Source organism: Capricornis sumatraensis, chromosome 7, assembly GCF_032405125.1.
Source record: "Capricornis sumatraensis isolate serow.1 chromosome 7, serow.2, whole genome shotgun sequence".
Taxonomy (NCBI): Eukaryota; Metazoa; Chordata; class Mammalia; order Artiodactyla; family Bovidae; genus Capricornis; species Capricornis sumatraensis.
The window spans coordinates 8,822,007-8,839,040 of NC_091075.1; the positions used below are offsets into that span (position 1 = coordinate 8,822,007).

The 17,034-nt window shown below is 39.2% G+C and overlaps 2 protein-coding genes across 6 annotated transcripts in view; one reads left to right on the top strand and one right to left on the bottom strand.

Annotated features, from left to right (window-relative positions):
• Nucleotides 1–602: 602 nt before the first annotated feature.
• Nucleotides 603–11,993, top strand: C7H4orf3 (chromosome 7 C4orf3 homolog). Its single transcript, XM_068975555.1, is given in 5 exon segments — nt 603–648; nt 1,156–1,267; nt 6,507–6,730; nt 6,733–6,970; nt 10,477–11,993. Coding segments are annotated over 5 exon segments (621 nt in total). The 3' UTR covers nt 10,478–11,993.
• Nucleotides 11,994–13,141: 1,148 nt separating this feature from the next.
• USP53 (ubiquitin specific peptidase 53) overlaps nt 13,142–17,034 on the bottom strand; it is a 38,511-nt gene continuing 34,618 nt past the window's right edge. For 3 of the 5 annotated variants that reach the window (XM_068975058.1, XM_068975057.1, XM_068975056.1), the window contains one exon: nt 13,142–15,971. In XM_068975058.1, the coding sequence (XP_068831159.1) occupies nt 14,981–15,971 (991 nt within the window). In that variant the 3' untranslated portion in view covers nt 13,142–14,980. The remainder of the gene's footprint in view (nt 15,972–17,034) is intronic. The other 2 variants (XM_068975059.1, XM_068975060.1) reach the window with 1 other exon arrangement.

Below are 17,034 nucleotides of genomic sequence, written 5' to 3' on the forward strand. Positions count from 1 at the left end.
CTCACACTCATAAAATATAAGTGTAATTCAGGTTAATCTTTTATATATGGCAGTTATCTTCTTGACCTCTATGTGCTTAACACTGTTATTCTAGTTCACACCTATGTGAATACTGTCACATTTACTCTTGGAAGCTTATTATATAACTTTTATGAGAGAAGGCACGTCATGTATTGACTAAGCTTTCAATCTGCACCTTCATAACCATCCCTTCAGTATCTTTCAATAAAACAAAAACAGGTTGATTGCTCTATAGGATAGCATAATGAGACTTCAAGTCTGTGGGTTTCAACATCTTTGTCATCTATGCCTACCAATGAAGCTTGGCCATATTGAAGTTGCTTTTAAACTTCAAAATGCAGCAAAATGCCGTCTTTATTTTGAAATCAAATCTTTTATGAAATACTCCCCCCCAAAAATAAACACGAAAAATAAAATGAAACTGAGTGCTGAAGGTTGAAGTCTGTATACGTGCGAGTAGATTGGGGGAAGAGGGTAAGCAGTTTATTCAGTCAGTCCTGCTTAGCCTTCCTAACACCCCGACATGATGCAGAATCCCAAGGCTCTGGGACAAGAATGTCTGAATATCCCATGTCTGCGAGATGTCCTCAATCAGTACTTTTAATGAACTGGATGACTACTGCATCTGTATCTCCTCTGGCTTCTCAGACAGTGCCTGACACAAAGTAGGCATTTAAGAAGTAGTCATCGAAATAAAAGACATGAAATCCAAAATGAGGGAATGGGTTAGTACGGACCGATTACTGGTACTTGAGAAAAACCTGAGAAAGTACCCCATTCGAGAGCAGTGAACCAGTGGTGGTAGATCTCAGTGGTATCATTACACTATTATGTTACAAGAGAGAGAATGCAATTACATTTTTTGACCAGGATTCTATCAGTGGTTGCAGAAGACAAAATATAACTGAATAAACATTTAATTTCTTTCACATTCAAGGTATTGTCTGAAGGACTATCAAGGCTGCAAAGATGGTAAAAGTACAGTCTCCCTCCTAAAGAATACTTAATACTCTGATAGGGGAGATAATTTACATAAAGTTGTGATACAAAGCTGGCCAATGCACCAAACAATATGTAAAAAAAATTCCATGTTTTTTGAGCTGAGGTAGAGAAATTTTGAAAAATGATCAACAGACAGCCTCATCAACAGGTAGCTGTTACAGAATGTAGAGGGTGACTGATGCAGAAGAAAGTCAAAACACCATGGGACAAATACGTCACTGAAGAAAGCATGGCATATAAAGCAGTTGGAGATGAGTTAAATGTTATTTTTTTGTCACTGGTGTGTTAAAAATACTGAGAATGGAGAGATGACATGAATTGTAGTGAGAAAAGCTTTTTAAAGTTGACATTTGGACTGAAAAAGGAGGGGGAGGATTATGGTAGGTGGGGCAACATTTCAGTTTAATGAAAGCAACATGCATCAAAGCCCAAAGGCCAAGAGGAAAAAGGTCTCCATGAGGAATAAGATGAAAGCAATCTGGCTGAAGCAAAGGGTGTTTGCTGGGTACCAGGCTTGCTGAGTGGAGTGGAGCCAGATTAATAGTGGGAGCAGCTAAAAGGCCACGATGAAGATAAAGAAGTTGCAACAAACAGCAATTAGTTTTGATGACTGTACAACTCTCAAAGAAAACTATGACAGGCATGCAAAGTAGTAATGATGGAAAAGAAATAAAAGAAATGCAAGTCCTAAGGATACTGAGGTGGGCATGAAAACATCTCATTGCCTGAGATGTGGGCAATGAAACAGATTACCCAGAGGATTCGACAGCTTGGATAGAATCAGGGGTGACAGGCAGAGATAAACCCTCTGAATGGATAGTAAAGTTGCACCAGTGTCAATTAAGAATTCCAGTGTCTGATTCTCCACTGTAAGTTTAATTGTTGGATCTAGGGTCCCACTGAGAATCAGTTGATCCTGTCATTTGATGGTGTACTGTCCCTCAGAAAGGGACAAATGTACCCTCTGAGGGTGCTGGGGTGTAGAGATTGTGTTTTAAGCTTTTCTTTTTCTACAGACATTAGAAATAGAAAACAAGAGTACTCAATACAAGACTCCAGAGTCACTATAATGCCCAAAATGGTTCACAGAAATGCTTTCTCTTGCTAATCGAAATTCAGAAAGAGAAAATGACAAGGAGACACTCTTACCATTCTCATTTGACTGGATACTACAGGCAGAAACCTGGGAGACTGGCAGAATTCTTACCTTCTGCTGGCTTGTGTTAGAAGTCCCAGGACTTCTCAGCAACAGCAGCAGCCCTGGAGTGAGCAGTGTCCAGTCAAGTGACATGCAACCTCGACACCAAACTGCAGGTAAAGAAATACTCTCCTGTACCACACTGTCCCTTGCAGGACACCAAATGGACTCCATAGTTTTTCTTCCAGCTTTAGGCTATTCCCAGTGGTTTAGCGTGTACATGGTAACAGATGAACTAAATGCTACCCAACTGGACAAGCCAACACTGACACAGTGGTGAAGAAATTAGTACCTAGGTTATTTCTCGTTTTGGTATTCCTCTATGGACTGAGTCAGACCAAGGAGCTCATTTTATAGTAGAAACACATCACAAACAAATTACAAATCAAAGCTCGTAAAAACTTTGGGGTACTCATTAAAATTCTAACCCCTGCACCATCCCTAATCCTCGGGGCAAACAGCACACAAAAATGTAGACATCAGAAGGACTTTAGGAAAAGTTTATCAAGAAACTGGACTTAATGGCCAGAGGCACTACCTCTGGCCCTTATAAAAATTCAGCATACTCCAAACAGAGGTTGTGAATTAACCCTTTTGAAACAGCATTTGGTTGCCCTCTGCCTAATGGCATCTCTAAATCTTCTATTTCTGATTGAGTGAACACTCTAGGAACTTAGGTAAGAAACTTGATACCATGACTTGCTCTGTAGGAACTAACCAGCAAACGTAGAGATTATCAACAGGTAAAAAAAGGGTGTGGCGTCCACTGACTGGCAAGCCTTGCTATCCCCTTTGACCAGAAGACTGGATGTACATTAAGCTTTTTAGAAGAAAGTACGCATTGTTATCGTGCTGGGTCAGTCCTTACAAACTGCTAACCATTTGCACTGCCATCCTCTTGGATTCACATGCGCCCTGCCGGCTCTGATCCAAATTGGCAGCACTCCCAGGACAACTGGAAGACCACCTCTAAGGTGACCTTAAACTAAGAATTTTCAGGGCCAATTTCCCAGGTCCCAGAAGCAGACAAAATCATCAAGTAGGCAGCTTTTCTCAAGATCACAGATGAAGAAACTTCCTTCTACCTACTTTTTCCCCCCATTTGGTCTTCCTATTCCCGGGGTGGGGGGTGGGGAAATCTTCCTTTTAACAAAGACTTCCCTTTCTTTAGCCATTGATTATAAAGGTGACAGGAGATCGCTGATTCCGATCTATTTATCCCTTCCACTATGGGCTCTCCTTCAAACTTTGTCTTCCCTCTCAATAACCCTGACTCTCTCAAAAGGTCAAGCACAAACCAGGTAACTCTTTATATCAGTTTTCCAAAGCCTGGTGACATTAAGTCATCAATCTGTTCGCTGGTTATGTCTCCAACTAGATTATGCAAAAGAACCTGAACTAATTTTTGTTCTTGCCAATCCAAGCAGCTGGCGACAACTCAGGAAAATGGATGCGTAACAGGTAAGCATTCATGACCAAGAAAACAATATCACTCTTTTCCTTTCAGTGAGATAACTGGACACAGAAAAACCGCTACAGAAGATCAAGGACTGTCCTTTGCTCAAGTAAAGACATTAGAAGGGAATTTTTCCTTTTGCACTGAAATCAGGCATAGAGCTTCACCTTTCCAGGTCTAAGGCAATACTGCAACCAAACTTTGTGGTTCAATTCTAAGATGCATCCTCCAGCCTCTCGTGAAGGTCATAAATGGCCTCAGCACTGACTCATGCAGGGGCACTGGCCAAATCACCAGATGTTACAGCTAACTCCTAAGTACCTTATGTAAACTAGGGTAGCTCAGTTGCTTACATTATTAGCCATCAAAGACTGCATATAGGCAGACCAAAAATCCAGACTAAGTTGGCCAAGTTACAATCAAGCTTTACAGCTACTATGGCCTAATTGTAGGCCTCCTATATCACATAATTTCAAAACCTGTCCTGCTCCTACAGACTGACAGAGATATACAAGATGGAGATGTACAGATGTCAACATGACAGGTGACAAGACACACTAAACCCCAACTAATATGTCACAAGTTCCATTCTGACCTTATCCAGAAACAATGCTGGTCTTTGGAGATAAGAGTTCCTATCTGGATGGGCAGAACAATGTGGACTTGAATTCCCAATACCCTCTGTCACCTTAAAATTCCAGCCCAATTATAAACTGGTTTCTTTGTTCATAAAAGTGAAAGTAAAAGTCCCTTAGTTGTGTCTGACTCTTTGTGACTCCATGGACTATACAGTCCATAGAATTCTCTAGGCTAGAATACTGGAGCGGGTAGCCTTTCCCTTCTCCGGGGGATCTTCCCAACCCAGGGATCGAACCCAGGTCTCCCGCATTGCAGTTGGATTCTTTACCAGCTGAGCCACAAGGGTAGCCCTACTTTCATAAAAGCACTACTACTTTTTATGAAAGCAGTACTTTCATAAAAGGAGTGTCACAGAAACAGCTCAGACCAGATCTCATAGAAAACTGGTTTGTTTATCACAATTCTAAGTTCTTTTCAGTACTAAGATCCCTTTTCCTAGCCTTTGGAGCTTATGAGTTGGAATAGGCAGTTCTCAGTCTTTCCATAGTAACAGGATTTCAATATTACTATGCAAATGTTGGAAGCCTTTTGATCAAAAGTTAATAGCCTCTGTTGGACTAGAAAATTGCCTTGCCCTGGACATACTGACAGCTCAAGGAGGAGGAGCTTGTGCCATCACTGGTGAAGAATGCTGCTTGTATATAAATCACTTGGGGCAAACAGTGTCTAATCTATACATTTTGCCTGTGGAGAAGGGAATGGCAACTCACTCCAGTATTCTTGCCTGGAGAATCCCTATGGACAGAGGAGGCTGGCAGGGAACCGCAAAGAGTCAGACACGACTGAGCAACTAACACTGACTTCCTACACTTTTTGAAGACAAGATAAACATGTTCCATCAGATAAAAACGAGGCTCTGCCATTCTATTGGACTGAACTACTCCTAGGGAAGGGAGACTGATTTCATGGAATATGGGGAAATGGGCTTAGGTTCGTTATTTTCTGTTTATTCATTCTCTTTCTATGTTCTTCTCACCCTTTGCAGATCTCTTGCCACACAGTTGCTAACCCAATTCTTCTCTCCACAGTTACTGACTCAGATTTTACTTCTAGAGGCATTTCAGACAGGGGAACGAAGGAGTTCAGAGTACATCATTCTGGCATACTGAATATTTTGAGTTAAAGGCAATGGAGAAAAACCTGACACAAGAAGGGCACTCTGACCTTCCTTGTTCTTCCAGAAAGAGAGAAAATTCCCATGTAAAAGATGCCCTCCCTATACTACCAGGAAGAACATTTTTTTTTTATCACCAGAGATGGAAAATTGGACCAAGAAATCCCCATACAAACAAACCTTGTTAAACTAACCCTTATCCTCCTAGTCATTTCGCCACTTTTTTCCTAGCAGAAATCTCGTTGACTTTTTCCTTTCTAAGCTTTCTGCCCTGGTCACTTCTTCAGGTTGTGATTCTCCTCTGAAAATTTCCATGTTCGCGTTAAAAAAAGAAAGAGAAAACAAAAACTTCTGTGCTTTTCTCTTGTCAACCTGTCTTATATCAGTTTAATTCTTAAGTCCAAACGGAGAACCAAAGAGCGTAGAAGAGAATTTTTCCTTGTCTACAATGATAAACAGTTTTCTTTCTGGTAACATTCTAATATCATAGGGGAATTACACTTCCAACCCCCCGTATTATTTTTAACTTCACTCCTTTGAAATACATACAAAATTCTCACGTTTTGCTCACTGACCCCCTTAGAAACTCACGTTCATACTTATGATGTCAACCTCATTATAGGCGTTTCAAGAATTAAATAAGTGCAACATGCTAGGAAGTGAAGTGTAGTGAAGTCGCTCAGTCGTGTCCGACTCTTTGTGATCCCATGGACTGTAGCCTACCGGGCTCCTCCGTCCATGGGATTTTCCAGGCAAGAATACTGGAGTGGGTTGCCATTTCCTTCTCCAGAGGATCTTCCTGACCCAGGGCTCGAACCCGGGTCTCCCGCAGTGTAGGCAGACGCTTTACCGTCTGAGCCACAAGGGAAGCACTGTAACACGCTGGGAACAGTACAAACCCCATTAGAGGAGGCCCTTTTAAAACCTTGGCATAAGGACGCAAAAGCAATACAAGGATAAGGAGAGGTGACCACGGGCTGTTCCAAGGTGGAATCCATCACCTGTCAGGAATGGAACCTGAGTAACTTCTGGTCCAGCCACCGAGTTATCTCTCCTAGCGAAACCTGAAAAACCAGCTTCCATCCGGGGCGCTGCAGGGCGGGTGGCCTTCTCTGCTTCCGCTTCCGGACGGAAGCTGCGCTCCCTGCCCGCAGTCACGAATGCAGCGGACGGCGCCTGCGCACTGGGAGGGACGGGCGGAGCGCCGTTTCCCAGGCGCGGAAACGCGCATGTACATGGGGTTGGACTCTGTCCGTTTTTCGCAAGCTGAACGCGGAAGTGCGGGACCTGAGGCATTTCAGGTGCTCGGATTCTGGCGCGGCTACTGGTGCGAAATGGAGGTGGACGCGGCCTCAGAAGGTGGTCGGAGCGGCCCCCGGGAGCGGCGAGGCTTCGGTGAAGCCGAGAGGCAGCAGCAAAACCACGAAGTGCGGTCTCAGTCCGGGGCCGCCCTGTCTCCCAAACACTCCTATTGGTTGGATCTCTGGCTCTTCATCCTCTTCGACGTGATATTGTTTTTCTTCGTGTATTTTTTGCCATGGTGAGTACTCTGAATGTAACACTGAAGGGTGAGAGGCTTAGGAACCTACTCCCCAGTTTGGGAAGGTGGGTGGGAAGAGGAAAGGAAATTGTGTCCCGAAAGTGGCAGGATCCGGTAAGTCGGGGAGTTGGAATGAGACTGAAAATGGCTTCCTTAGCACCTCAGTTGAGGGTGTTCAGAGGTGTGGAGGCAACTTGACTTCATATTTTTTCTTGTTTTGTTTTGAAATGAAACCGGCTGGCTTTGAGTTCCTGCACTATCATGAAGAAACTGGATAAGTTATTTGACTTTTTGGAGCTTTGTAGCTAGTTTCATTTCTAGGGACCAATAGTAACCTGGTCATAGGGGTTTGGTGTTTTAGATAAATCGCTAACTTATCTAAAAGCGATATGTTTGCATATTGCTTTGCAGCAGTAAGCACTCAGCTAAAGCTTATTGTTGTTATTTAGTCACTAAGTCGTGTCCGACTCTTTTGTAGCCCCATGGACTGTAGCCCGTCAGGCTCCCCTGTCAATGGGATTCTCCAGACAAGAATACTGGAGGGGGCTGCTATTTCCTTCTCCAGAGGATCTTCCCCACCTAGGGATGGAACCTGCAACTCCTGCTTAGCAGGCAAATTCTCTACCCTGAGCCACCTGGGAAGCCCAAAGCTGATGTTACGATACAACAGTTTGACTATGAGCAGGGTATCTAAAATAGGTCCAAAACTCAGTTCCTAATTTCTTATCCATTAAGTGTTCCCATTTCAAAAAATGTTAACTTTATCCAGTCCTCCTCCCAGAAGCTTGGGACTGTTTTTGACTTACTTTTTTTTTTTTAATACACATCCACGAACTCCAAAACAATTGGTAAGTCACAAAATTCCTTAGATACCTCTTGGAAAATACATGCTGTCCATTTTCATTGCCACTCACTCTGAAAAGACAGTTTTGGCAGAGGGTAAAGGAAGGGAACTTAGACAAGAGGGACACAGGACTGAGATAATAAGGGACAAATTCAGAAGACAAGCCCTGGGCTGGAGGAAAGCAGTGCAGCTCATTTAGTTATTAAACAGCTCTCTTGGACTTCAGAGGTAATTGTTGACTCACTCTAAGTTATTCTTCTCAATCTTGTTATTGAATTTACACTCCCTGAAAGGTAATTGTCTTCTTTCCTCACCCCTAGTCCCTAACGTTTGCCAAGATCTGGGCATAAACTCACTGTACCTGAAGCTCCATTGTCTGTGATTCTTGTATTTCTTGAATGGTATGGCAGAGGGTTCAATGGAACAAATGGGAGATGAGTATTTCTATAAAATCCTTCATTGAGTCACTTGTAAAGGAAAATCTTTCCTCCTGATTTTTGGTGTTACTTCAAATATAGTGATTTTTTTTTTTTAATCTAAATTTTTAGCTCAGGGTAGAAAATGGAAGACTTAACAAGGAATTGGAGAAGGAAATGGCAACCCACTCCAGTGTTCTTGCCTGGAGAATCCCAGGGATGGGGGTCCCTGGTGGGCTGCCATCTATGGGGTCGCCCAGACTCGGACACGACTGAAGTGACTTAGCAGCAACAAGGAATCAGTTCAGTTCAGTCTCTCAGTCACGTCTGACTCTGTGACCCCATGGACTGCAGCATGCCAGGCCTTCCTGTCCATCACCAACTACCAGAGTTTACTCAAACTCATATCCATTGAGTCGGGGATGCCATCCAACCATCTCATCCTCTGTCATCCCCTTCTCCTGCCTTCAATCTTTCCCAGCATCAGAATCTTTTCCAGTGAGTCAGTTCTTTGCATCAGTTGGCCAAAGTATTGGAGTTTCACCTTCAGCATTAGTCCTTCCAATGAATATTCAGGACTGATTTCCTTTGGGATGGACTGGTTGGGTCTCCTCGTAGTCCAAGGGACTCTCAAGAGTCTTCTCCAACACCACAGTTCAAATGCATCAATTCTTTGGCGCTCAGCGTTCTTTATAGTCCAACTCTCACATCCATACATGACTACTGGAAAAACCATAGCTTTGACTAGATGCATCTTTGTTGGCAAAGTAATGTCTCTGCTTTTTAATATGCTGTCTAAGTTGGTCATAACTTTTCTTTGAAGGAGCAAGCGTCTTTTAATTTCATGGCTGCAGTCACCATCTGCATTGATTTTGGAGCCCCCCAAAATAAGTGTCTGTCAGTTTCCATTATTTCCCCATCAAGTTGCCATGAAGTGATGGGACCAGATGCCATGATCTTCGTTTTCTGAATGTTGAGTTTTAAGCCAACTTTTTCACTCTCCTCTTTCACTTTCATCAAGAAGCTGTTTAGTTCTTCACTTTCTGCCATAAGGGTGGTGTCATCTGCATATCTGAGGTGATTGATATTTCTCCTGGCAGTCTTGATTCCGGCTTGTGCTTCATCCAGCCCAGCGTTTCTCATGATGTACTCTGCAGAGAAGTTAAGTGAGCAGGGTGACAATATACAGCCTTGACGTACTCCTTTTCCTATTTGGAACCAGTCTGTTGTTCATGTCCAGTTCTGACTGTTGCTTCCTGACCTGCATACAGATTTCTCAAGAGGCAGGTCAGGTGGTCTGGTATTCCCATCTTTCAGAATTTTCCACAGTATATTGGGATCCACACAGTCAAAGGCTTTGGCACAGTCAATAAAGCAGAAATAGATGTGTTTCTGGAACTCTCTTGCTTTTTCGATGATCCAGCGGATGTTGGCAATTTGATCTCTGGTTCCTCTGCCTTTTCTGAAACCAGTTGGAACATCAGGAAGTTCATGGTTCACATACTGTTGAAGCCTGGCTTGGAGAATTTTGAGCATTACTTTGCTAGTGTGTGAGATGAGTGCAATTGTGCGGTAGTTTTTGAGGGTATTTTTTGCTCTTATCAATATGTAAATCATTTAGGAATAGGCAAACAACTAAGATGATCGAGATTTTCAGAAGTTCCCTGGAGAAGGAAATGGCAACCACTCCAGTATTCTTGCCTGGGAAATCCCATGGACAGAGGAGCCTGGCAGGCTGGAGTCACAAAAGAGTGGGATACAAATTAGCGACTAAACAACAACAGCACTTATATGTGACATCTTAAAAAACAAAACAAATGAACAAATTGAACAGGAACAGACTCATAGATGCAGAGAACAAACTGGTGGTGGCCACAAGAGACAGCGGTGATCACTGTGTGACAGTGTTCAGGGAAAAAGACAAAGACAAAAAGATTCAGGTACAAAATTCCAGTTTAAAATAAATAAGTCATAGGTTATAATGTAGAATATTAGGAATACTGTCAATATTTCAGATACTTTGTATGATGAAAGATATTTGCTATACTTATTGTGGTGTTGAATTTGTAGTGTATATAATGTGATATTACTATGTTGTAACATGGAACTAGTATAATTTATGTTAACTATACTCCAATAAAAATAAAGCATTATTTTATATGCAAAAAAGATTTTCAGAAGTTTACATAAAGTATTTAAAGGGGGAAGAGAAAGGAAACATTGTTGACATATATTTGTTTTTCCAGAATGGTTTGCCCTATACCTAAAGAATTCTGGCTACTGGAGTGGATTCCTGAAGATGACTACAGACTCCTTCAACAAAGAAGACGGGGCTGTGCACCAGAAGGATATCAAACTCGAAGGGACCCTCATTTCATTTTACACATTCTACTGTTATCTGTGGGTGAGATGGGGTGGGAGAAAGGGTATTAAATGGATAATGATCTCACCCAGTCATAGCTAAGTTTGTAAAACTTGACTTTGATTCATGTTTTAAAATTCTTTTTCAAATTGTCTGATGACTTTACAGGGGCTGAATATAAAAGTATTTTACATGGGATTTATTATAGTCATTAATAAATACATTAATGTTTTTCTCTTTAACATTTTAAGAGCTGGCCAGAGTTTAGTATGATGCAAATAATACAGTAAAATAATGTGAAATATTTAAAAACAAATTATTCAAAAGCAAGGGAAGAACTTGGGAAAAAAAGGAGTAAAAGCTATACAAGGAAGTCCAGGCCCACAATGTATTTGCTGCAAATGCCAGTTTAATTTTTAAGTGGCCCTCTGTTATGGTTGCTAGGTTGGTACAATTTTAGAGAAAGTATATATTATCCAGTGGTGGAAGGCTAGAAGGCATGTCATCTTTACCTGGATGCTTCCCCTCACTTTTAAGCTCTTGAACTCATTGAAACACAACTATGTGTTTCAAACCTAATTTTTATTAGGTTTGCATTAAGAATGCTTGTGGCCAAAACATATTTATTACAATGTCTATAACTTTTAATACTTAAGCAAAGTCACCATATTTACTCATTGAGCAAATATTTGAGCAATTACTATGGGCCAGGTATAGCACTGAACAAAACAAAAATCCTTGCCTTCATGCAGTTTACATTCTTTATCTAAATATGTTAATAATTTTATTTCTAAGAGTGATCAGTTAGTATTTAATGAAAAAGGTCACACTCCCAAAGCAGCTACTATAAGCCCTTCAGAAGCTATTCCTATTGTATGTATAACAGATATTAGAAATGGGCTCTCCTTGAAATTGGTGATACTTTATATATTGGAATTGCCTAAATGTTTTTCAGTTCCCTTAGAAATGGTGTAGGTCTGGTAAACTCACCATCCTCTACTTTTTTAGAATGGGTTTAGGTTAGTGTGAAATCTGGGATTGATTTTGGAGGACTTTAGCCTAATGCCGACTATGAGGTTAACAGTTATGCCATCAGAGAACCTGGTAAATCTGCCTGAAGAGAACATTTTAGGCTTGAAGCATCTAGACAAACACAGAACTGGGATTTCATTGAGGTTACCAAACAGACTGTATGAATAGTTTCTGTGCTGCTTGCTAATAAATTTTGTCCAGTAAATGTTTATTACACAGATAAATTAGGTGTGATTTGCTTTCATTTTAACTAATTACTTGTGTACTAGGTCACACACACAGATTTATAATCTATACCACCTTTCTGAGCCTAAAATCAGCCTACTACCACAACTCTTGAATATTTCAATGTCCTACAGATGAAATCATGCCTACCACTGTGCCATCTCAGATAATATAGTGTACTTGTAAGCTTTTGAACTGGGTAAATGAGACACCAGGAACAATTTGGCAAACTTGCTACAGTAAAGACATCAAAAGAATAAAATCAAAGTGATTTTAGTTTGATCAATTCCTTTGTAAATTTCACAGTTTCATTAAGTGGAAATGATTGTTTTAACCATTTGAAATCTATTGGCTAATGAGTAACTGTGGTGAAGTCTTTAGAAGTCTGTTAACATGAAATTTTTAGGATGTAAAGTGCTCCATATACCTTAGTCCCTAAATGGCATGGGGATACACTCAGGCTACAAAATTATTTAGTGAGGGCATTTAATGTAGGTAGATGTTATGCTGTAGGGAAAGGGTCACCAAAATACCCAAATCTGGCCCATTTGCCTCCGCCTGTGAGCTAAGAATGATTTTTACATCTTAAAATGATTGAGAAAAAAACAGAAAAACTATTTCATTAAGTGGAAATAATGTGAAATCCATGCTTCAATGCTGCTAAAGTTTTACTGGAGCAGAGACAAGCCTAGTCATTAGCATATTGTTAGGTAAATGTTACATTCTGGCTGTTTTCACACTACCCTGGCAGAATTGAGTGGCTGTTACAGAGGTCTTAGGGTGCACAAGGCCTAGGTTATTATATTGACTGACTCTTTAAAGAAAGTTTATCAGCTCCTGTGGGAACTCTCCTTTAGACCTCTCTAGAGTTGAACTCTTAAGAGTCTCCTGTGATCAATTTTTCTGATCAGTGATATTCCAAGTTCACCCCTGAACTTTAAATTGACCTATGTTTCCCATAAAATACATAATTCACAGGGATGAGAGAGGAATCAACAGTCATGAATGCAAAGAAAAGTCCACCCATATTAAAAATCAGTTTACCCCCCTCCAAATTTTGAACCAGAAGAAACTGACTTCACATGAAAATACTCTGAAGTATTTTGAACATAACAGCTGTTGGTTGTGTTATTTTGAAAGTTATCATAATCTTATAACCACAAGAAAACATGTATAAAAATAAATAGTCACCCTAGAAATAAAAATTCCACATGAATAATTATTAGTAAATACATATTCTGTCTATATTTGGAGTGTTGTGTCAACAAAAACAAACGGTCGGTTTCTAGTTTGTTAGTACTACAGTATAATGCAGGAGGTTTTAACTGGACAGCAGTACTTTAGAAAGCCCCAGAATCAGACATTTCTGGGTGATGTCTGCAACTCCATTGTGAGTTAAACTTCATAGAAACCTATGAGATTGTTGTTAAGTATCAGAAATCAGTTTAAATGTTTCAAATAATACATTTTCAACTGGACATAAACTACACAAAGTTTTTGAAAATTATTAAAAATACTTGAAGCTCATTTTTCTAGTATTTTACAATATTATAAAAGCAGTAATTAAATACACTGACATTTCAAGTACAATTTTACAAACTTTACAATATTTACAAAACTTCCATACTAAAAGCTATGTTAAAAAAAGCTTTCTTAGAAGATAAAATTGTACTTAGTTGATATTCAAGTATTTCTACATTAAGAGAATATAAAATAATAATCACCTACTGTTACAGTTAGAAACTTCTCTAGGTGGAAGACAAAATTTGATCAAGATCTGATAACTGAGTGAGCTTAGACTTGTACAAGCAATTATTTTCTACTTATCTAGAATTATTCAGTTTTAATCATTAACATTTTAGAATACTTTAACAATTTATGGAACTGGTCAAAATATTGAATTTACTAATTTACAGAATTACTATGTTTTATATATAAAATTTATGCAAATTCTCAGTTCTCTAGCATGGGCAATATAAAGCTATTCTAAACCACAATTAGTTTACCAGTTTAGTACAAAATTAACAACTATGAAATAAGGCAATTAAAGTACTTATTTCCACTTGTAATGATAAAATGGAAAACTATTTTAAAGAAAGCCTCAGTGAAAGTAGGTGGGGAAAATTGTTTAAGCAGAAAAAAGGGAAGGATGCTCAATGTATTTCATTAAAATTAAACCTATATGAATAGCAAATATTTAATCTGGAAACCCAGAATTATTTTCAAATTCTAGACTGAATATCATTAAAATGGGCTGACAATCTACAAATAGGTACTATGGAAAATTTAGGCAGTCACAGTGATAGTCTTAAAAAAAGGCTTTAGGTTAATCCCTAACACTGGTCACTAGCAGCCCAAAGTAAACCAAACCAAAATAAAAACCTTTCATATTTCATATAAAACTAGAAAAAAAGTAACAAATAAATATACTAAAGTGAAGTATTTTAATTATTTTTAGCTTACACGACTGTAGTAATGTTTATAAATACATACAACAAAGGATATTCTGAAGGTAAAAATTCTAGGAGCAAAATTAAGTCTCTTCCGACCTTGAGAATTTAATTAAAAATTGCTTTACCATTAAGGCTTTTTTCCTGAAATGCTATCAATTTCATGGGTTGATTTTTTTTTTTTTAAGACACTTAAGGAATCATATGTAGTAGACTATCACAGAAGTCAAAAGCAAATGGGTGAAGCCTTCTTTTGGCTACCCATTAGAAAGTGCTTCCTCACAAAGCAAATACTACTTGGACTATGCAAACGACCTGCCATCTGCTATCTTTCAGTGAGCACAGTTAACCAGTCTACATATGAGTACTGCTTAGTTTAATACTTATGGGTCTACCAGTCAAAAAATAAAGGGTCAAATTACATTTTTACTCAACTGCAGCGTGTGAGAAATGATTTTCTGGACACAGCCTGATTTTATATTTTTTGAGGCATGCCAAGGCTATTCAGAGGGAATTTCCAAAATACCCAATAAGTTGATTTTCATAAGATAAAAGATCTGTATAGAAAGTTAAAGTGATTAATGACTAATAATGCCATGGTTTTAATTTCATATAGCACTAGGTTTGATCAGTTGATTCTTAAATGGTCTCTGAGAAGTAAAAGCCCACCGGAGTCATCATTTATCTATTACAGTGAATACCAGGTTTATGTTTTTGCTCAGAAGGGCAGTTTGAACCAAAACTACTATGTAACACAGGTCCTAGCTCTCTTTCATTCTGAGACAGTGAACTATCATTACAAAAGCCACTGCTCTCTGGAAAGCAAAGCTTGGGCCTCTGATGGTATTTCAATCTATATGTATCAGTCATGCAGTTATCAACTGAAAAATAGGTAGTTAATGAAACTGTCTCATTTGGACATGTAGAACTAGAGTCTGTTTCTGGCTGGCAGAAAGCACCAACAGCTACACCTGAGTCTGCCTGAAAATCTTTAGTTGAAGAGCTGGATGAGGTGTTTGATGTGTTGCCGACATACTCTTTTGCTTGAAATGTATCCTTAAATCTTTCATTGTTCACATACGGACTCATGTCTATGCCTGGCTCTGAGGCTGTAATTGGACTGTGCTTCAGAAGACTAGAAGAGTTAGTCTTAAACGTCTCTGCTACTTTGACATCAGGAGTAGAATCATTTTTCTCTGACTGTGGCACACTGGTCGTAGCATATTTCTTTGGTGGCAGAGGGGGTGGTGCATTCTGGCAAACAAGTTTTGGCATCTGACAACTGTCATATCTACAGGTTGACTGAACCAGAGGTTCCCTGGGTAGAGAGTTCTCATAGTAACATCGTTCCATCATATTTTGCTGCTGGATGAGGGGAGCGGTTTCTGGCTTTGACCCCACAGTTCTCATGTGTGAAGACTGTGATGAAGATGGTGAGACTGCTTCATTACTGTTCCCTCTCTTTCCAGAACCAGAGTTATCGTCAATGTGAAAAAGCAAACCTGTTCTCTCAGACTTTTCTTTATTAAGCCACTCAGAAAACTTGGGTTCACTTGATTTTTCAAGTTTCTGTTCATCTGACTGGTGGGTATGCTCTCCGACTGTGTGGTCCTTGAGTATTTCTGGATTGAATGAAGGGAATGTCTTTCCATTGGTTTCATGTATATGTGACCTGAAAAATAAAAACAAAGCTCAAACACCATACACAAATATGCAAAACTGGAGGGAAAAGAAAAGCACTTGTCCCATTGTTTAACTTCCCAATATAGTGTTTATGTTATTGGTATAACATAACAGAAAAGGAAACCATTAACAATTACAACCATTAATAATTTACACTCTGAATCCAAAACCTTTATCTTAGAATACATAAATGTTTACCAGAAACATCATTACCAATATCAGATTTGTAATAATTAGAAGTGTAATTTTTTAAAAAAAGCAAATTTCCAGGAAATCCCTGGTGGGCCAGTGATTAGGACTCAGTGCTTTCATGCCTGGGCCCGGGGTTCAATCCCTGGTTGAGGAACTAAGATCCCACAAACTGTGTAGTATGACCCCCCCTCAAAAAGTTTTAACTTACTGAAATTACATTTATTGTTATAAATAATAGAATAGACTTAAGGAAACTTTATTAGCAAATAATTCAATACTCTAAAACACTTCCCAACCAACATTACAATGTTTATAGCAATAAAAGTACTTTTATTTATAATGCCATAAGGATAGGATACTAATTAAAAATAATCAGACTACTTAATAATATCTAAGATGAACAGAAATAGTATCATATTACAAATTATTTATCTTCATGTGATTAAATTATTTTCTCCTGTGACTTGCATGAAATTCAAGTACAGTACAAAGATGAAGAGTTGAGGCTCTGCCAAGTAGATTAGAACTCTACTGAAATCTTGGCTCCATTGGCTTGGGGCAAATTACTTAACCTAAACCCCAAATTTTTTCTTTTGTAAAATACCATCTACCTCAAAAGAATGCCATGAGGATTAAAACAAACAATCATATTTTGTACAAGGAACTCTGTACGCTCCCCCATCATTAAGGTCTACATCCTTTTAATGATCCCCAATAAAATATGCATCATAGCACTCTAGACCCACGGCTTTCAGGTAAGTATGTATGCCTGTCGGTTAGCTAAGAATGCCTTTCTGATAAAGAATTCCTATTATATGTGAATTTAGAAGATTCTAGTATTTCCAAACAGCTATGATTAC